This window comes from Lynx rufus, unplaced genomic scaffold, assembly GCF_022079265.1.
Source record: "Lynx rufus isolate CCGP_SWC_20201006 ecotype Redwood Valley unplaced genomic scaffold, mLynRuf1.p SCAF_24, whole genome shotgun sequence".
Lineage (NCBI taxonomy): Eukaryota > Metazoa > Chordata > Mammalia > Carnivora > Felidae > Lynx > Lynx rufus.
In genome coordinates, this window is record NW_025814839.1 from 1,628,578 (window position 1) to 1,650,139 (window position 21,562).

The 21,562-nt window shown below is 38.5% G+C and overlaps 1 protein-coding gene across 1 annotated transcript in view; it reads right to left on the minus strand.

Annotated features, from left to right (window-relative positions):
• Nucleotides 1-21,562, minus strand: part of KNTC1 (kinetochore associated 1) — a 73,114-nt gene that overhangs the window by 18,944 nt on the left and 32,608 nt on the right. The window contains exons 32-48 of the mRNA XM_047088416.1: nt 20,476-20,548; nt 19,688-19,755; nt 16,049-16,329; nt 15,040-15,212; nt 14,500-14,597; nt 13,703-13,841; nt 13,126-13,182; nt 12,471-12,634; nt 11,340-11,444; nt 10,806-10,934; nt 10,059-10,175; nt 8,264-8,373; nt 4,299-4,506; nt 2,861-2,950; nt 1,381-1,552; nt 1,236-1,294; nt 667-883 (exon numbers count right to left, since the gene is read on the minus strand). Of these exons, the coding sequence (XP_046944372.1) occupies nt 667-883; nt 1,236-1,294; nt 1,381-1,552; nt 2,861-2,950; nt 4,299-4,506; nt 8,264-8,373; nt 10,059-10,175; nt 10,806-10,934; nt 11,340-11,444; nt 12,471-12,634; nt 13,126-13,182; nt 13,703-13,841; nt 14,500-14,597; nt 15,040-15,212; nt 16,049-16,329; nt 19,688-19,755; nt 20,476-20,548 (2,260 nt within the window). The remainder of the gene's footprint in view (nt 1-666; nt 884-1,235; nt 1,295-1,380; nt 1,553-2,860; nt 2,951-4,298; nt 4,507-8,263; nt 8,374-10,058; nt 10,176-10,805; nt 10,935-11,339; nt 11,445-12,470; nt 12,635-13,125; nt 13,183-13,702; nt 13,842-14,499; nt 14,598-15,039; nt 15,213-16,048; nt 16,330-19,687; nt 19,756-20,475; nt 20,549-21,562) is intronic.

Consider the following 21,562-nt stretch of genomic DNA (forward strand, 5'->3'; position numbering starts at 1 on the left):
AATTCCTGACAAATGAGCATTTTAAAAAAACAGTTATTTTTTAGGGGTGACTGCGTGGCTCAGTTGGTTAAGCATCCAACCTCAGCTCAGGTCATGATCTCACGGTTCGTGGTTTCAAGCCCTACGTTGGGCTTTGTGTTGACAGCTCAGAGCCTAGAGCCTGGAGCCTGTTTCAGATTCTGTGTCTCCCTCTCTCTCTCTCTGCCCCTCCCCTGCTTGTGCTCTGTGTCAAAAATAAATAAATATTAAAAAAATGACTAAAAAGTAGTTATTTTTGACTTCTGTTACAACTAAAAACATGGCAGTAAGTGCCTGTGTTTGTGTGCTTATTTGGTTATGCAAGAACATGTAAGGATTCATTACTAGAAGCAGGAGTACCTGTTAGGAAGCAATTTCTATTCCTACAGACAAGGTAGAGAACACCCACATCCCTGCACCCTGATAAGCTGCAAGGAGCCTTGCTGACTTCACTGGAGCCTTTCAACATTCAGCAAATTTTAATCATTTCAGCAATGCACCAAGTGAAGAGAAAGGGCACATAACATTTTTAACTACCATCAATAGTTTTAAATGCCTCTTCTCAAAGATAGGTAAGGAGTAAATTTTTTTATTGCAAGTTCAAAATAAGCCGACAATTTCGAGCCCACTTAGAGGAAGAATCCATACCTTCTGGGATATCCTGGGCAAGACTGATGCCAATAGCTACAGCCCACTCTGGGTTAACTATAGACAATAAGTAGGACTCGATGGTTTGAGTGATCTTAGTTATTTCCTTGTTAATCAGTGTTGAGGATTTAGCTTGTGTTAACTTCAGAAGCTTTGGCTTCAGTTTTTTTTCAAAAACATGTTTGGCTGTAGACACATACAGAGTGTCCAAAGAGAACTTCAAAGAGAGGAAAAGAAAAGTTAAGGCTGGGGGCACCTGGGTGGCTCAGTCGGTTAAACATCGGACTGATTTTGGTTCAGATCATGATCTCATGGTCGTGAGATCAAGCCCTGCAAAGGGCTCTTTGCTAGGAGTGCAGAGCCTGCTTGGGATTCTCTCCCTCTCTGCCCCTCCCCTGCCCCCAAATAAATAAACATTAAAAAAAATATACTTAAAAGAAAAAACTTGAGGTTGATTTACATGCTCGCCTTTAAGGGTTTTACATGAAAGTAGTACAAAATCCTTCTACAAAGGGTCTGAGTTAACTAGAGGGTATAAAGGTATGTTTGACCAAGTCTCAACCCATTACCTTCATTAATTTACAAATTAGGAGCAGTGTTGGGAAAGATTCTTCACTGAGTTCTGTAGCTAAAAAAGAAACAAGAAGATTATGATTTGCTTAAGAAAACAAATTTGGCTATTCAGTAAAATTCGTAAGAAGTTAAGGAACATACAGAGAATTTTCCAGAAGTTCTGTGCTGTGCCAAAGAATATTAGGTGAAAAGGCAGTCTAGTTTGGGCAGCTGATGGCAAACTTATCACATGCTCCAACATATACTGATATTCTAGGTCCACCGGAGGAGATATTCTTCTGTATGATTTCAAATGTTTCAGAAGACTCAATGCCTATATTAAAATATAAATGTATTTTCTTGTGAGCTTAAACCAATCCTGTTTCTTAACTCTCTAACTTGATCGTGTCATAGAATTCCATTCCTGAGATGGTCTTGTTTTCATTAAGAGAACCAAAACCTTTTGTAGTTTTACCTCTAAGATTATCTTTCTAAACCACAATTTATATGATGATTAAAGAAATTATACTCAGAGAAACTAATGGAACCCTGTTATTGGTGGGATTTTTGTAAGTGAGTCTGAAAGTTTCCCATAACCTCTTCAAACAGTCTGAGGGAGATCTCAAAAATACTGGATTTCATTTTAAAAAGGTAGGCAGTAGGTCTAAAATTAATCCTCTATACCCTTACATCTCTTTAGGCTTATAACTGATATTATGGGTGCTTGTATAATTTTTTGAATCAACCCATTTTCTTTTAATGTTTAAATCCATTTTAAAAAGATACAAAAGCTACTATGACCAAAATTCAGAAAAGACTAAGAAGTTACTGAAAGTACTAGAATTGAGTCAGCCCTACCTACTAATATAGAAAGTGGAATCTAACTCTGGGTCCCACATACTACTTCTTCTTTTTTTTTTTTTTTTTGTTGTTGTCAAATCACAAAAATTTTGCTTTAATTCTTCTAAATTAGTCCTTTAGTGACTTCATGATCTTAGACAAATTTAAACTGCCTCAGTAAAGCCAAAATAGGATTAAGATAAACGATAAAATATGAAGAGCATGAGAAGTATTTATTTACAGAAAGCATGAGTGGCAGAGGGGCAGAGAGAGAGGGAGACAGAGAATCCAAAGCAGGCTCTAGTCAGTGCCAAACCCCATGCTGGGCCTCGAACCCACAAACTGTGAGATCATAACCTGGGCCAAAGTCAAACACTTAACTGGCTGAGCCACCCAGGCACCCTGAGCGTGACAAGTCTTTTTACTTCTGTATCCCTTTTAAAGAACCAGGGGCACCTGAGTGGCTCAGTCAGTTAAGTGTCCGACTCTTGATTCTGGCTTAGGTCATGATCTCACAGTTTGTGAGATTAAGCCCCGAGGAGGGCTCTCTGCTGACAGTGCAGAGCCTGCTTGGAATTGTCTCTCCCTCTGCCCCTCCCCCACTCACACGCACGTGCGCACACACACTCTCTCAAAACAAAATATTTTTAAAAATCTTAAAAAAAAAAAGAATAAAAAAAATAAAGAGGAACCAAACGAAAAATGAAGCTCAAAGGACAGTCCAGAAAGGTCCACAATTTTGTTAAATGATCCAAAAAGAAGCAAAAATATAATTCTAAAATCTACGATACATTAGTTATACCTGATTGATATTAATGTTGGTTATCTTTTCATCAGCTCTTTCTATAACCTTCAGGACCACTTCAATCATTTCGTAGCTGTAGGGATCCAACTGTATAAAAGTAAAAATATGTCAAAACTTAAGATGGTGCCAGGCCAGGTTTTATTATGGTCATCAGTACAGATCAAAAATGTAAAATCTCAGTGTGCCACAGTGTTAGATAATTCTTCTACAAATGAACTGAAATGCTCTTATCTCTAAAATTAGTTGTATCAGGATAAATAAGCCTTAAAATGTCTCAGAAGTGATTTTAAAAAGAAAGCTGTTCCTAGGATACTAAAAATCTAGAAAGAATAAATATATCAAGACTTCATAATTTTGTAAGATCTTTAAATGAAAATTCTATGTCTTCCATTTAGGATGGGAAAAGTACAATAGGAGGAAATGGACATTTTCTTGAAAATTATGTAACTAAAAGTGTGGGCCTCCAAGCAAAAGTTTCTCCAAGTATTCCATTCTGGCTCTAACCACATACTAAAATGCAAAAATTAATTGGGTGGCATCTATATATGTTCATGAAAAGAAAGGAAGTATTCTCTTTGTTCTTTGTTTCTGCCCACACACCATTACTTTTTTTTCATTTCTTAAATGCCAACTCAAGTCACATGAATAACAACACTGAACTAAGTGGGAAGATGATTTCCGTAGTACCTAGAACTTTTGTGAAAGTCTTTATTAATTTTGGCTGAATTTCAGGAAATACTGAAGTATTTCTTGTAGTCTTACAATCTTCCTTGCCCTTCAACCCACCTTTACTCCCCCAACAAACTACTCCTTGACTTAAAAGTTTCAATTCTCAGGAAGATGTCCTAAGAAAATAATCAGTAACTAGAGGCCAAATAGGTATATGTATGTATGGAGATATTCATTGTAGCAATATTTAATAGTAAAATATACAAATAATTTAAGTGTCCATCCCTAAAGGCTTGGTTACAGTATGTTTATCCACACAGTGGAGTAATATGTACCTGTCAAAAATGAGATAGATGTATGTTATTGACACATAATGACAATATGTTCAGTGAAAAAAGGAGAATAACAGAATAGAATATTTAGTCTAAATCAGTCATCAAACTACTAACGTTTTTATCTATGGGAATGGGGTTATAGAGATTTTGCTTTTTGATTAATACTTCTCTCTAGTTTGATCTTTTACAAAGAATGTGTGCTATTTTCAAAAACCTGAAAAACAACGCTATTTCTCTTTTCAGGGAAAAAGGGAGGAAAACTACTACATTAAACTATATTAAAAAGGTAGAAATCTAAAATTACCAAAATTATAAGTTTATAAAAAATACAGGACTTACTTTTCCAGCTTGTTACTCTATGTACCTAAATTAACTAAGGGTAGGAGGGATGTTTGAAGTGACCCGATACATTCAATTCCCCATTCATCTACCTTATGCAGTATTCCACTAAGACTGATGACCAGATCTTTTGTGCTCGTCAGTAGAGGAACCATTTCCAGGGCTTTGGCCAGGAGCTTGGGGTGCTGCTGCTTTGCAGACTGTGTGCTCATGTCTCCCTGGCCTTGGCTGGCATTGGTGTTGTGTAGCAGTGTTTCGATGAATAGCTGGAGAGCTGCATCACAGTCCAACTGAAATGTGCTAGAAGAAGTATTCAAATACAGGCTAACTTCTCTCCATGCATGTGTTTCCATACAATTTCTCACTGACACACTCCCATCGAACCCTCTCATTGTCCAGCCTCATTATCAGATCACATACACATCATCAAGAGTTAACTGCTGTCTTTAAAAAATCAGATCTTGGGGGCACCTGGGTGGCTTAGTCGGTTAAAGCGTAGGACTCCTGGTTTCAGTTCAGGTCATGATCTTGCAGTTCATGGGTTCCAGCCCTGCATCAGGCTCCATGCTGGCAGTGTGGACTGCTTGGGATTCTCACTCTCTCCCTCTCTCAAAAACTAAATACACTTAAAAAAACCCAGATCTTGGGGCCCTTTGGGTAGCTCAGTTGGTTAAGCACCTGACTTTAGCTCAGGTCATGATCTCATTGTTGGTGGGTTCAAGTCCCATGTTGGGTTCTGTGCTGTTAGTGCAGAGCCTGCTTCAGTTCCTCTGTCTCCCTCTCTGTCTGCCCCTCCCCCACTCACACACGCTCTCAAAAATAAACACTAAAAAATTTAAATAAATAAATAAATAAATCATCAGATCTTGGGGTGCTTGGGTGGCTCAGTCAGTTAAGTATCTGACTCTTGATCTCGGCTCAGGTCATGATCTCACAGCTCACCAGATAGAGCCCCACGTTGGACTCTGCACTGACACCATGGGGCCTGCCTGGAATTCTCTCTCCTCTCTCTCTCTGTCCATCTCTGCTTGCACTCTGTCACTCAAAATAAAAATAAAATAAACTTAAAAAAAAATCATGGCCATATAATGGCATAATATTGGGGATAAATTTGTAATAAAATTGAAAATATTTAATAGGGCAATTCCACTTTCACACCCTTCACAAAAAATAGCCAAGATACACATACAAGGATGTCTGCTGCAACAACTGTTTGTAATATTTAAAAACTGAGAGCAATTCAATTATCCATTGAAAAGGGGCTAAATAAGTTATTCATACAAAGGAATACCAGAGTTCAAGAGATACAAAGAAAAGCTATATGTACCAATCTTATAAATATACTGTTAAGTGAATGATGCATGCTATAAAATAGTTTGTAAAATATGATTCTGTTTGTGATAAACTTAAAGAATGCATGTTTTTATATGCATAGGGGAAATAAAGGAACAATATAGGCAAAATTCTTTAAACGGTGATTATTCCTGAATGGTAAGATTATATGGAACTTTGATTTTAACATGTTCTATCTTATTAGAAAAATAATAAAGATTTAAAAAATAAGAATGAAATGGAGCTATTATGTGTATTGTGCTAAGTGAAATAATTCAGAGAAAGACAAATACCATATGATTTAACTCATGTGGAATTTAAGAAACAAAACAGATGAACATATGGGAGGAGGAGAAAAGAGAGAGGGAAACAAACCATGAGAGACTCTTAAAGATAGAGAACAAACGGCTGATGGAGAGATGTGAGTGGGAGATGGGCTAGATGGGTGATGGATATTAAGGAGGGCACTTGCTGGGGTGCCTGGGTGACTCAGTCGGTTAAGCGTCTGACTTTGGCTCAGGTCACAATCTCATAGTTAGAGTTTGAGCCCCGTGTTGGGCTCTGTGCTGACAGCTCAAAGTCTGGAGCCTGCTTCGGATTCTGTCTCCCTCTCTCTGCCCCTCCCCACTTGCACTCTGTCTGTCTCAAATAAATGTTAAAAAATATTAAAACAGGGGCATCTGGGTGGCTCAGTCAGTTAAGCGTCCAACTTCGGCTCAGGTCATGATCTCAAGGTTCTTGAGTTCGAGTCCCGCATTGGGCTCTGTGCTGACAGCTCAGAGCCTGGAGTCTGCTTCAGATTCTGTGATTCCCTCTCTCTCTGCCCCTCACCTGCTCATGCTCTGTCTCTGTCTCTCTCAAAAATAAATAAACATTAAAAAAAAAATTAAAACAAATATAAAGGAGGGCACTTGTTATGATGAGCACTGTGCGTTGTATGTAAGTGATGAATCACTGAATTCTACTTCTGAAACCAATATTGCACTGTATGTTAACTAGAATTTAAATAAAAATTTGAAAAAAATGAAGAATGAAATTATAGACAATTGAAATGCCTTAAGCCCTATTAAGATGATAGCTTAATTTGCTACACAGAATAGCAAATATCAAGAAAAGCTTTAAGTAGGACCATTAAAAAACTTTTTTTGTTTATTTGTTTTTGAGAGAGAGCATGAGTGGGGTAGAGACAGTATTTTAAAACCAGTCACTTATTTTTTGACCTTAAGTGGGTCACTGAATATGGGTTTGTTTTCTCATATATAAATTGGTGCTAATATGCAATAAAAATGTAAAAATTAAATGATGGTGCATGAAAGCACTTTGAAACTAATAAAGTGACAACAAACTGGTCATCCTATTTATTAGATAAACGTCTGAGATATTATTTACTCCTACTTATCACAGTAACTTATCTATAAACATTTAGTTTTAGTTTTATTTTATTTACTTGTTATTTAAAAAAATTCTCCCTAAATCATATTAAAAAAACTTTTTTTTAATGTTTATTTATTTTTGAGAGAGACAGAGCACAAGCAGGGGAGGAGCAGAGAGAGAGAGAGAGAGAGAGACAGACAGACAGACAGACAGACAGACACAGAATCCAAAGCAGGCTCCAAGCTCTAGCTGTCAGCCAGAGCCCAATGCAGGGCTGAAACCCATGAACCGTGAGATCATGACCTGAGCAGAAGTCAGATGCTTAACTGACTGAGCCACCCAGGTGCACCCCCCCACACTTTTCTTTCAATAAGAAACATCATTATCCTTTTTTTTTTTTTTTTTTAATTTAAGAGTTTATTTATAAGGGCGCCTGGGTGGCTCAGTCGGTTAAGCATCTGACTCTTGATTTCGGCTCAGGTCATAATCTCACGGTTTGTGAGTTCAAGCCCCACATTGGGCTCTGCACTGACAGTGTTAAGCCTGCTCGATTCTCTCTCTCCTTCTCTCTCTGCCCCCACCTTACTCACTCTGTCTCAAAATAAATAAACTGTTTTTAAGTTTATTTATTTTCAGAGAGGAAGAGAGAAAAGTGGAGAAGGGACAGAGAGAAAGAGAGAGAAAGAGAGAGAAAGAGAGAGAAAGAGAGAGAAAGAGAGAGAAAGAGAGAGAAAGAGAGAGAGAGAGAGAGAGAGAGAGAGAGAGAATCCCAAGCAGGCTCTGCACCACTAGTGTGAGGCTTGAACTCAAGAATCGCAAGATCATGACCTGAGCTGAACTTGGATGCTTCACTGACTGAGCCACCCAGGTGCCTCTAAATCATACTTTTCATTACATCTTTTTTTTTTCTCTCCATTATATCTTCATTTAAGATTACTTTGCCCCTATGTTGATCTGATTTAGAAGTTCAATTGCTCATAACAATACTACCAAACTTTCCTATCATGGGAATCATCTGGAACTCCTATTACGGATTAGAGTTTGGGGCTTGGCCCATATCTGCTGAGTCAGAACCACCAGGAAGGGGCCCAAGAATCTTTATTTTTAATCAGGAGCCCCAGGTGATGTTCAACATGAGGCAAGTCTGGGAAACACTTAACCATGAATTTAAAAGGTGATAACCTAAGAGAATTTAATCTAGTTTTGGATTCACTTAGTTTGGAGATAAAAAAAAAAAATCCACAGTCCATAGACTGCATGGAATAATCATCTTTATTACTGTGTTCTTGCAGTAAGGAGTACCAGTTTGTTAACCTAATAGTAAAAATACCACTAAAGTTTAAAGAGTTACCAGCAATATTCCAGAATGAGGCTTGTGTCCATATCTATATTCTCCACAAGAGCTTTAATGAGGTCTTTCTTGGTGAGAAAATGTTGCCTGAAAACCGGCTGGAAAGAAATCTAGAAATAAAAAGAGCAAAACAAAAACCCCAATAAAGTGAAAGGTATTAGAATAAGGACACCATGGTGATTTGCCTTTTTATTGTCCTTTTTTATAGAGAAACATTTTTCTAGACTCCTCTAACCCTTTTTTATCCCCCTACCCAACTTGACCATCATTCTGAGATTTCAGGTATATTTGGCTATGGGCCCCAAATCTCTTAATCAGGTTACCCTTTGGTTCTTCATCAATTAGTTGTTAGCAATAACCAGTCCCATTTCTACATTTGAACTAGGCTTCAAAACACATATCCTTTCTGTAGTGATCACATTCCTGATAAACCTATTTGCGAGTAACATAAAATGTTTTTTTTTTAATTTTTATTTATTATTTTTGAGACAGAGAGAGACAGAGCATGAACGGGGGAGGGTCAGAGCGAGGGAGACACAGAATCTGAAACAGGCTCCAGGCTCTGAGCTGTCAGCACAGAGCCCGACGCTGGGCTCGAACTCACGGACCGCGAGATCACGACCTGAGCCGAAGTCAGCCGCTTAACTGACTGAGCCACCCAGGCGCTCCAAAATGTTTTAAAGACATAGCGTCAAGAACACAATTCTGTTTGTATTTACAAAGTGAAAAATGACTTTTCCCTAGGAGTTCATAAACTTCAGTATACCTGTGTACACACTGATGTTATCTTTTTAATTTTTAAATTTAAGTTTACTTATTTTGAGAGAGAGTGAGCAAGAGAGAGAGCACACAAGCAGGGAGGGAGCAGAGACGGAGGCAGAGAATCTCAAGCATGCTCTGCACTGTCAGTGCAAAGCCTGATGAAGGGCTCGAACTAACAAACCATGAGATCATGACCTGAGCCAAAGTCAGATGCTTAACCGACTGAGCCACCCAGGCACCTTCACGTTGACTTATCTTCCACCAAACGGCAACAGAAAAGTATGAGGCTAAAGGCTAGGTCTGAAACAGCTTATATGTTAATTAATCCTAGATATAGTTCTATCAGTGGGAAAGCTAAGTAGAAAAAAATGTCAAGCCTCAGGGGTGCATCTGGGTAGCTCAGTCAGTTAAGTGTCCAACTCTTGATTTTGGCTCTGGTCATGATCTCACGGTTCATAGTTCAAGTCCCACACCTTTCAGTGCAGAACCTGCTTGGCATTCTCTCTCCCTCTCTCTGTTTGGGATTCTCTCTTCCTTCTCTCTCTGTCCCTGCTCTGCTCTCGCGAGTACGTTCTCTCTCAAAAATAAACATTAAAAAAAAAAGTCAAGTCAAGGGCACCTGGTTGGCTCAGTCGGTTAAGTGTCCGACTTTGGCTCAGATCATAATTTCAGTTTGTGAGTCTAAGCCCTGCATCGGGCTCTGTGCTGACAGCTCAGATCCTGGAGCCTGCTTTGGATTCTGTCTCCCTCTCTCTCATCCCCTCCACCACTCACATTCTGTCTCTCTCTCTCAAAAATAAACAGACGTTAAAAAAAAGTCAAGCCTCTTCTAAATTTTCTTAAAAATACAGAAAAGAGGAAATGAAGCAAATGGTCCTTATTTGTTTGAAAACACTAATGTGTATATTTAATATAACTAAAATTTATGAGTCTACAACATATATCCTCTCCCCAAAGAAGAAGACTTTAAGATTTCCTGGGGAAATCATCAGAATGGATCAAATTTGATGGTACTCACACCAAGAATACTCACACCAAGTTTGCCAAGACGAATACCCCACTGAGCATCAGTACTGAGTTCACGGAACTTAAGCTCTGTTTCTATTTCCTGATAGAGGCTGGCCAGCTGAGAGCCCACCAGAGATATTGCCTAAAAAATTAAAATAGAATTAAAATTCAATCACAATAGAATATGTTCTAACACCTTTTGGATGAAACCCAACAATAAAAATCATAACCTTTCTTTGTGATAACAGTGTGGAATATTACATATTGCTTCATACACACAGTCATTATTGATATAATAGGTCATTCAGCTTTTATTATGATGCCATAAATGTAGTCTGGCTTTCCTTCAAAGAAAAGGCCAAATTTTGGTTATCCTGAAAATAAAATCCCCACAAAAGGCAAATTTTAAAACAAACATCAAAGAGAAATTCTGTATCTGCTAACCTTGTCCAACAAAAAAGACCTGGCTCGTGGGTCTAAGGTTTCAAATACACTTCAGATATAGTAAATGTAAGAAGTGAAGGTCTATGGCGACATACAGATTTAAGAAATAAAAAATACCCTAATTCTTTGGGTTGAGCAGTGCTTATGACCTGCATATACACTCACTGGTGTGTCAGGTGTGTCAGTAGTCAAGGAAAAGCTGTTAGAAAACAAGAGAGTTGGCTCCACATTTCTTCTGCTAAATCATTAAGTGGCAAAGCCAACTTCATTTTTTCCCCTAAATCTCTTCATACTTTAAGAAATGAAGCTGTGCTTGCTCAGGCCATACCAAAATTTTGTCGTAGTTCTGCCACGCTTTATCTATGAGCTTCCAGAGATTTTCAAACACTTCTTTTTGGGGTAACAGAGTGCAGTAACCCAATGCCAAGTCAAGATCCACCAGGCGACAATTAAATACCTATTGGAAGAAAGCATCAAGAGAACATTCTTTACAATCAAAATAGAATTTGGTCTCTGAATGCTTATTTGTTACCAAATTTAATTATAACCCCTAAGAAAGAATAAGTGTTTCGTGAAAAGTGATGTAGAGTAACTTGGTTCCAACTTGTCTGCTTAGTTTTAACATCCTTTATCATTATCATAAACTTAAGGAAACAACTTGGACAGGTTGTATATAGCACAGAACCCTTACCTTCTTCTCCCTGACAATCTCATCACTTCTCTTTAAGCCCCAATATGCCCTCCCCATCCTCATTCTTATCCTGAGATATCAGAAGCAACTAGAAGAGAGAAAAGGAAAAAAGAGAGAGAGAGAGAGAGAGAGAGAGAGAGAGAAAGCAGCTTACCAAGAACGGATACTCACTTTGTGCAACAGTGTTGTAGCATTTCCCCTGATAAATGTAACAGCTTTCTCTTTCAGTTCCATAACAACATGCCTTGATTTAACTAATGTGGCCTCTCCAAACAACTTTTAGAAAAGAACAAAAGAATTGTTAGGTCTACTTCTATCTATGTGTCATTTTGAAAACTCTTCTTAAATATTAAGGAACTTTGAAAATTCATCATTATATGCAAAATGTGCTGGCATTTAATCTATGATGACAGAATGCTGCAGCTAAGGGGGGAACTGACTGGGAAGGCACAAAGAGGAACCTTTTCAAATATTCTATACCTTGATTGTGCTGTTGGTGACATGGTGAATACACTGTTGACAGACTTAAAATGTGCAATTTTGAAAGCAATACTTTACTTAAAGTTAATTTTGGGGCACCTGGGTGGCTTAGTTGGTTAAGCATCTAACTCTTAAATTCGGCTCAGATCAGGGTCATGGGATTGAGCTCCACATCAGGTTCCGTGCTGAATGCGGAGCCTGCTTAAGATTCTTTCTCTCTCCCTCTCTCTGTCCCTCCCTCCACACTTGCACACTCCCTCTCTTTCAAAAAAAAAAATGTATATATATATATAAAAAGATAAAGTTAATTTTGTAAAAAATTGTTATTTAACAAATATAAACAGAATAGAAGTGATGCAATTCTCTCTGTGATTAGCTTCATAAGCAAGTTATCAACAGGTACTTTGTTTTCTAGAATCTTCTCAATGATGCTGTCAGGTAATAATTATAATAATTTAGGCTACAGTAATACAAACAACAGATAGAGTTTTGACCTAATGTGTTCACTGGGTTGGGAGTAAAAAGACATATCACTGCAACTTAAAACCTCAACTGAATGATTTCACCTCCCTCAGTCTGCTTCCTCATTTGCAAAATGGAGACTCTCAGGGCTGTTGTCAAGACTGAATATGAAAAGTATGCAAGTACCTTGAACCACACCTGAATCTCAGATGCTCAACACATGTTTCCTAAATCTGACAAATTATCAATTTCCTTGTTCCAGAGCCAAATGAGAAAATGTGGACTCCAAATCCGTTTGTTTGGTGGTGTATTTGTATCTATATTCCTCCAAAGTGAAAGCATTTGTTCTCAGAACTATACCTTCCCACTCAGACTGGCATCCATGAAGCTTGATACAGAGTGCTGAAGACAGGTACCAAATGAACCAATGACAAATCTTAGGGCCAGTTCCCACTGGCTAGATTCTTGCAGGTTCTGGAGCAATGCCGAGATGGAATTTATAATAGGTAAAATGAGGTTGTCTCCTGTGAAATGATAAAAGTACCTCATTGCAGTAAAAGTATTTTAATATTTAGATTTTTCAAAGAAATAAAGATCATAATTATTGAAAAACTGTTTTCAGGGACAGCCAATGTTTTCAATGTAGATAACTATCATAAAATTGGTTCTTAAAGCTAGTAAATGAGAGAATTAACACGGACTTTATTTAAACCAGAAAATAACTAAGTTTGATGATAACTGATCTATTTTGAGATGCTTAAGTCATTAGCTGGAAAAAAAACAAAAAACAACCACTTCTCCGTGGGGAAAACCAAAATTTATGAACAGATTCGTAAGTTAATGTTACAAGCCAATGACAGTCTCTTGACCTTCTGGAAGAGTAACACTGTAATAGTCATAATTAAGTACATCAAGAACATTAAGTCAGACTTATATTCAAGATTTCAAGGAATTTCTGTTTTTCTGTTATTTATAAAATTGTAATACAATAATGTATATTTCTGATGTCAAGTACCTTCATTAATAGAACGGTATGGTAAACTTGTAGAATCCAAGGGATGTCTCTTGCTTTCTACAAAAAAGAGTGAAATATGTTAACAGTAAATAAAACAACTTGCTTGTAGACCACATATTCCAAGAAATATTTAAATATTATGCTATTAACAAATAATGTTCTAAAATAATCTGCTACTTAAAAAAAAAAAGAGCACTTAAATATATACAGAAAAATACATACGTTAAGTGTACAACTTGATGAAGTGAATACATTCACATCCCAGAACCCAAACCAAGAAATAGAACCTTACCAGTACCCAAAACTCTCTCTTCCCCCTTTCCAGTCATTATCCACCCTCAAGAGTAACCATTCCCCTGACTTCGGACAGCATGGCTTCTTTATAGCCTGTCCTTGCACTTTACGTGAATGAAATCATATAGTATGACGTGTTCTTTTGTATTTGGCTTCTTTTGGTCAGCATTGTGCCTGCGAGATTCACCATATTCCCATGTGCAGTCCTAGTTCCAAACCTCCACACTTTAAAACTTGCATAAAGCAGAAATACATAGAAAATAACAACACAAGTGACATTTACCAGCCAGAGGCAGAAGTGACGCAATCAATTCATAAATAACAGGCAGCACCATCTGTGACTCCAGAACTATCCCATCTTCACTGAAGAAGTCACTGTAAGACCACTCTTCATAAGGATCTTTTTGAGTTCCAAAGGAAGTCTAAATACCAAATCACAGAAAAGACCCAAGTAAATACACTCCAAAACACAAATACCATCTTCACTAAGCAGAACCCAGAATCAGATGTACTAGAGCGAAATGCAGTTTGGATGGTCAAATACAACTGTGTAGTCTGCTTCCTCTGGGTAGTCTGTGGCTTATGATAATGCCATTTTAAATTAAACCGTTACTCTAAGATAAGGACAATGTCCAGAGATGCCTTTTTTGAGGCCCAACATTTCAAAAGATAGGGCAACTTAAAGCCAATAAATGTCACTGAAAAAGAGGTTTCATGCCCTTGAGTTTTCCGGTCTAGAATAAGAAAACACAAGAGGTAGGGGCACCTGGGTGGCTCAGACAGTTAAGTGTCTAACTTCAGCTCAGGTCACGATCTCATGGTCCATGAGTTTGAGCCTTGCGTCTTGCTCTATGCTGACAGCTCAGAGCCTGGAGCCTGCTTCGGATTCTGTGTCTCCCCCCTCTCTCTGCCCCTACCCTGCTCTCTCTCTCTCAAAAATAAACATTAAAAAAAATAAATTTAAAAAACCCACAAGAGGTAGATTTGATATTTTTATAAACTATACAAGTGATTTAAAAGTGGTTCATAATGGGCGGGCAGGGATTTGGTTTAAGAAAAAGAAATTTAAAGGCAATTTACTTTCATTAGAATTCCACAGTCATCCATTTGGCACTGTCTGGAAAGCTCTACTGCTGTTAATGTATATTTACATAGTTCTAAAGCATCTAGCAAAAAATCTGAAAGAAAATGGAGAAAAATCATTACACTAATATTCCACGTGTTTGGAATAATGAAAACAATCTTTTAATAATTACCATTCAAATTCTAAAGAAGGCCACAAGATAGAACGGTTTCCACACAGCTTTGACTACCCTAAATAATGCAGTTTAAATTTTTACATAAGCTTGGCTGAGATGTAACCTCGTATGTGGAGAGGCAAGGAACTTCACAATCCCATCAAAGTGATTATTATCAACAGTTGGAAATGACATTGTTAATATCTGTAAATATTTTGAAACAATATTCCCCATGGAGAATCAATTATGACTGGCTCTTTGTAAAATGGAGAGAACGATCTTTTGTCTTTATGGCAATGTCCAATTGTGAAGAGACAGCACACGTGGGAGATCCGTGTGAAATGAGACACAGAACACAAAACTATATTATACACCCTGTCACCTGGGCTGCAGATGGTGGCAGCTTGGCAAGCTAGAGCATGTATTTCAGAAGGAAGATTGAGGCCCACGGGTGTTGCCATTGGAATGTCATTAGCCAACATGTGACAAAGCTTCTGACACGTCAAAAACAGCAACTTCCCAGTGTCGGCATTGCAGTGATACTTAAACAAGTCTCTGGAAAAAAGGAAGTGTCAAAAGTGAGAATACTCGGAGCAAAAGCAAATGCATTTGCCTTTCTTGGATTAATATATGAACACTACCTCTTTAAAAAGGGGCGCCTAGCTGGCTCAGTTACATGTCTGACTGTGGCTCAAGTCATGATCTCGTGGCTCATGAGTTCGAGCCCCGCATTGGGCTGTGTGGTAACAGCTCAGAGCCTCGAGCCTGCTTCAGACTGTGTGTGTCTCTCTCTCTGCCCCCGACTCACGCTCTGTCTCTCTTTCTCAAAAATAAACATACATTGGGGTGGCTGGATGGCTCAGTCGGTTAAGGGTCTGACTCTTGGTTTCAGCTTAGGTCATGATCTCACGGTTAGTGGGTTCGAGCCCTGCATTGGACTCTGTGTTGACAGTGTGGAGCCTGCTTAGGATTCTCTCTTTCCCTCTCTTTCTCTGCCCCTCCGCTGTTAGTGCTCTCTCTCGCTCTCAAAGTAAATAAATAAACTTAAAAAATAATGAAAATAAACACTAAAAAATAAAAAATAAAATCTCTTTAAAAGTGTTTTTATGCCATCTAATGTGCTTTGTCTTTTAACTTATTTGGGATATTATTAACTGTCAGAGGGCAAGGCAACCTAAATTCCATGGTTAGGTTACCTAACGACTCACATCATGTGAGTTACCTGCCTGCTATGCTACCATTTTGTGACCTAAACTAGGCTCTGAGGGCGAGAAACCAAGAATGATATCCATGCAAATGAAAAGGTCACTGGCCTAACCCTATTACCAAAGAAGTCAAGGAAGCACGTGTTCCTTTCAGACAAGCTATGTGTGCACGGGGCCGGGGCTCACCTGCATCTTCTCAGCGCTGCTTCCAGGTTCCCATGGTTTAAGGCTCTCAAGGTCAGCTCGGCCTCCCGCTCTTGTGTGGACACGTGCAGGGCCAGCGCCTGTCTGTGCAGCTTGGACTTGGTGCTCGGGCTCTTGTCCTCAGCAGCTGGAGGCTCTGCAGAGCTCTGGGATTTGTGTTTGGTCTGTGTGACTTCGTGAGCTCTGATGTACTGTTCACGGAGCTCTGAGACCAGGGCACTGTTGCTGTAATCTCCAAAGGACAGGAAGACCTCGAAGTTCTCCTAGGAAGGCAAACAGGACAGCGTGCCACATCTGCTCACTTCATCTGTTGTTAAAAACCACTGGCGAGTCTCAAATCTCTCCTTATTCTCCCTCAAAGACAACTCCCGTGTTAATTAAGAATTTAAGACTTTATATTTCAAGTTATGAAAATAATAGTATAATAAGTTTGAAAAATAGGAAAAACCATTTTAACCCAAGGATTTTTTCTTTTCCTTTTTTTTTTCAATGTTTATTTTTAAGAGAGAGAGAGAGCGCGAGAGAGAGTGAGCGAGAGCAAGGGAGGGGCAGAGAGGGAGACAGATAATCCAAAGCGGGCTGCACATTGACAGCCGACAGCCTGATGCGGGGCTTGAACTCATAAACTGCAAGATCATGACCTGAGCCGAAGTCAGACGCTTTAACCAACTGAGTCACCAAGGCGCCCCTTAACCCAGGATTTTCTAAATGTCAGCACTATTGACACCATTTCTTGGTGTCAGATCATTCTTTATTGTGGGGGAATCCTTGAATAGCAAAAGTGACAGAATTAAGTATTAGGTTTGGGTGACTGAAGAAACCAGCTTTGCTCTTTTTTGTAATAATTCCTTTTGGCTGCTAACTCCAGACTTAGAATTTATTTTTCTTACTCGATTAAAAAAAAATCCCACTGAGGCCCAGGGAAGGATACCAAGAGGCAGTGAGGTCACCTTCTTCTCCCCCTCTTCTTCTGGCTCTCCTCCCTCCCCTCCTCCTCTTCTCCTTTTCTTTCCCCTTCTTCTTTTTTAAAAGTAATCTCTACACTTAACATAGGGCTCAAACTCATGATCCCAAGATCAAGTCACGTGCTCTTCTAACTGAACCAGTCAGGTGCCCCCGAGACCTTCTGTTTTGATGCAGTACTCTACAGCAAGGTTTCTCAATCTTGCCAGATCTTTTGTTATGAGGGCCGTCCTGTGCACTGTAGCAGCATCCCTGGCCTCTACGTGCTAGATGCCACTAGCACCCTCCTTCTACCACTTGTGACAATCAAAAACTATCAAAACTCCCTTCACAGTGCCAAGTACTCCCTGGGAGCAAACACACCTGAGCTGAGAACTGGTTATCCTAATAAGCAGTGACCATTTTCTTGGTATTTCTTTTCAGTTTTCTTCACCAGCATTTTGTGGCTACATGGGTAATTTCATATGTTACCTTCCCCAGTTAACACTATGGCATTTCTCCTTTCTCCTGTCATTACACAGACTTCACAAATATTATTTTGGATGCCTGATTAACTTAATCTATGGTGCAGTTATTTATAAAATTTAAAATTTTGAAACTGAGGCTTTTCCCCCCAAAATATTAGTTATCTTTCCCAAAGGGGATGCATCATGTAGAAATACTTATTTATAAAAATAAATAGAATGTTTACTACAGATAAGTTGTGGAAGACTTTATTCATTATATGTCACAATTCTCTCTTTACTAGGAACCACAGAAATGTTTATGCTTATATAACCACAGACTATCTCTAGAAAAATACGCAAGAAACTGGCAACAGCAGTTGCATCTAATGTGGGAAACCGGATAGCTGGAATATCAGGATAGGAGGAAGACTTGGTTTTCACTATATATTCTTTCAAACTTTTTTTTTTGTCAAAGAGTTAATTCCTTATTGTTTACAACATGCAGTACAGAATTTTATTAAGTTTATTTTTTATTGTGGTAAAATATACATAAAATTCACCATTTTAACCATTTTTAAAGCCTTTTGAATTATGTAGCATCCATGTAGAATCTAGTCAAAGATAAATATACAAGTGATTAAACCACGAAGTTTCTCTTTTCAATGTGCATCTTTTTCCTAAGGAATGTAGCTTCTGTGTGTAGTCAATATAGCTCATGATTTTTCAAGAAGATATATATATATGTTTTTAACGTTTTATTTTTGAAAAAACACAAGCTGGGGAGGGGCAGAGAACCCAAGGTGGGGCTTGAACTCACAAACTGTGACATCATGACCTGAGCAAAAATTGAACGTTTAATCAACTGAGTCCCACCCAGGTACCCCCAAGAATATATATTTTTTATTTTCAGTAATCTTATTTTAACTATTTATTGCTGCTGAGGCAGTGCTAAGTAGAATAAGCAAGGGTACTGAGGTCAGACAGATGGGGTCCGAGTAGTGGGTTCAGGTGATGAGCTCACCATGTTCACTGCAGCATTACTCACAATAGCCAAAAAGAAAAAACAAGTTAAGTGTCTATCAACAGAGGAATAAACAAAATGTGGTCCACTCCTACAATGGAACATGAGTCAGGTGTTAAAGGAATGAAGCACTGACACCTGATACATGGAGGAACTTTGAAAACATGCTGACTGAGAGAAGCCAGACACAATGAGATAAATATTGTAGGATTCCACTTATAAGAAATCTATAGAAAGGCAAATTCAGAGAAAGTAGATCAAAGGTTTCCAGGGGTTGGAGGGAGAGGGGAACGGGGGGTTACTGCTTAATGGGTAAAAATGGGTAAAATGGATAAAAAGTTTCTGCTTGAGGTGACAAAAAGTAGATGGTGGTGAAGGTCACAACATTGTAAGTGTAATTAATGCCATTGAACTATATATTGAAAAATGGGTAAAATGGCACATTTTACATTGTTACCACAATTATGAAAAATTATTAATATACCAAAAGCACTGAATTATACACTTTAAATAGATGAACAGTATGGTATGTGAATTACACCTCCATAAAATTGTTTTTTCCTTTTATATTTAAATTTTTATTTATTTATTTTTGACAGAGAAAACGCCTATGTTTGTGAGGGTAGAGAGGGAGGGAGAGAGTCCTAAGCAGGCTCCCTGCTGTCAGTGAAGAGCCTGGGGCTCAATCTCACGAGATCTCAAACTGTGTGACCAATGTCACAAGCTGTGACGGTAAGACCATGACCTGAGCCAAAATCAAGAGTCCGATGCTTAACCGACTGAGCCACCCAGGCACCCCAGGTTGTTTTACAAATGAGAGAAAAAAAGGAAAACCAGTACACTGTAATTAAAATTCCCGAAGGCTTGGGGCACCTGGGTGGCTCAGTTGGTTGAGCATCCAACTTGGGATCAGGTCATAATCTCATGGTTTGTGGGTTTGAGCCCCACATCGGGCTCCCTGCTATCAGTGCAGAGCCAGCTTCAGATCCCCTGTCCCCTTCTCTTTCTGCCTCTCCCTCGCTTGCACTTTCTCTCTCAAAAATAAATGAACATTAAAAAAAAATAACAAAATAAAATTATTGAAGACCAGTACAGAAAGTTTGAAGGATGGACTGATCATCCATGTCAAATGCAGTGATAAGTAACATAATCAGTAAAGTAATAATGTTCAACATAACTTAACATCTTTACCTGTAAGCTAGCAACAGCTTTAAATAGTTTCAGGATTTCTTCACATTCATCCTTCTTCTGCAGATTGTCTGTAATTAAATTTTTTTAAGTTATAGTAGACATCCAAATTCCCCTATTATTAGATTTTTTTTTTTTAAGTAGGCTCCATGCCCAATGTGGGGCTTGAACTCAAGACCCTGAGATCAAAAGTCACATGCTCCACCGACTGAGATAGCCAGGTGCCCCTTATCAGGGTTTTTTTAAAGCTAATGTTTTAATTGGCTATGGGTCTTTTATCTCAAGTCTTCAGTAGTTCTTTTCAGAAGCTGAGGTAAGAAAATTTAAGTACAAAAAAATCTATTCTTTCTGAAGATAGAAAAGAGAAGCTTACGGGTTACAAGAGAAATGGCAGTTGTTCCGAAATAAATTTTAGCTTTTTCCCCCCAAGAGTTACTTTGTTAATGTTTTACTTAAGTTCAAGTTTAAACAGGTTTTTGCCTGACCATGACCAAACGATAAGTGAGAAATCTGAGCAGTAAGTGCAAGGCACCAAAGAAATCCAATCTAGCCTCAAAGAGCTTACTGAAGCATATAAACAAATGGTCAGGTGATTTTAGAGGTTTCTGTTTTTACACTACTAATCAAAAGAATAAAGGAAGGAAGACTTTTCACGAGGAAAAATGGGTGGGGTCAATGAAGACAAAGCAAGAAAAAACAAGGATAAGGACGAGGGCTGTCACTGATGCTCCTTTCTGGAAAGGGCAAGCTTAGGCACAAAACCAAGATGAAGGCACAAACGTAGAATGTACCTTTCTGGATGTCACATAGCATTTTAAGAATGTCTACGGATGTCTTCGCTACAGACATTCTCCAGGCCTTGTCCTTAAAAGGAAAATAGAAAATAAAACATATTTCTTTTATTTGTACTTTTTATTTACTCTTTTATTCACTACTAGTGAAGTACACATACAAACAAATACACAAAAGCCATGAAATCAGAAAAAAAAAAACCAGTAAAATGGCTGAAAAAAAATGAGAGGTCAGTCATCACAGGGAGTCAAGCTGCTGAGAAATGGATAATTGAATAGCATAGAATGTAAACATGAAAAACACTGGTATGAACGCTTGGATATATGATTTAGAAATACCATAGAGCAGGCAAATCCCCAAATCACACCTTTCAGCTACACTATTTTTTTTACATATGTAATGTGTTTTTTTTATTTTTGAGAGAGAGAGAGAGACAGCCACTCAGGCACCCCTCAGCTACACTGTAATTAATCGTCACTTGGGTTTTGTTTTTTAAATAGTTTTTATTTGACAAAACATTTGGAAAAGCTCTCTGGAAAAGTTAAAAAGAACTGAACTTGTTTAAGCCCAGAGAATGGAAGTCTAAGAAATAATCATTATCTTCAAGGCTGAAAAAGATTTGAGGCACCTGGGTGGCTCAGTTGGTTGAACATCTGACTTCGGCTCAGGCTATGATCTCACAGTTCGTGAGTTCGAGCCCCGCATTGGTCGGGTTCTGTGCTGACGGCTCGGAGCCTGGAGCCAGCTTCAGATTCTGGGTCTCCCTCTCTCTCTGCCTCTCCCCAACTAGCACTCTCTCTCTCAAGAAAATAAACATTAAAAAAAAAAAAGGACTGAAAAAGATGCAAACAAAAAGACAAGAAAAATCAAAGGAGGAAAAGCTTTAATTGAAGACATGATGTATGTGAAATGCTTAGCAAGTGCAAGGTCCACAAAAAGTACTCAAGTATTTCCACTCTGGGGCGCAGTCCGAGCTGGTGGGTAAGAACACAGACTTTGGTATCAGATGGTTTGAGGTGAGGTTCTGCCACTTTCTAATAATGCCGGGAAAGTCACTCATCTTAAAATGTTAGTTTCTGAACTTAA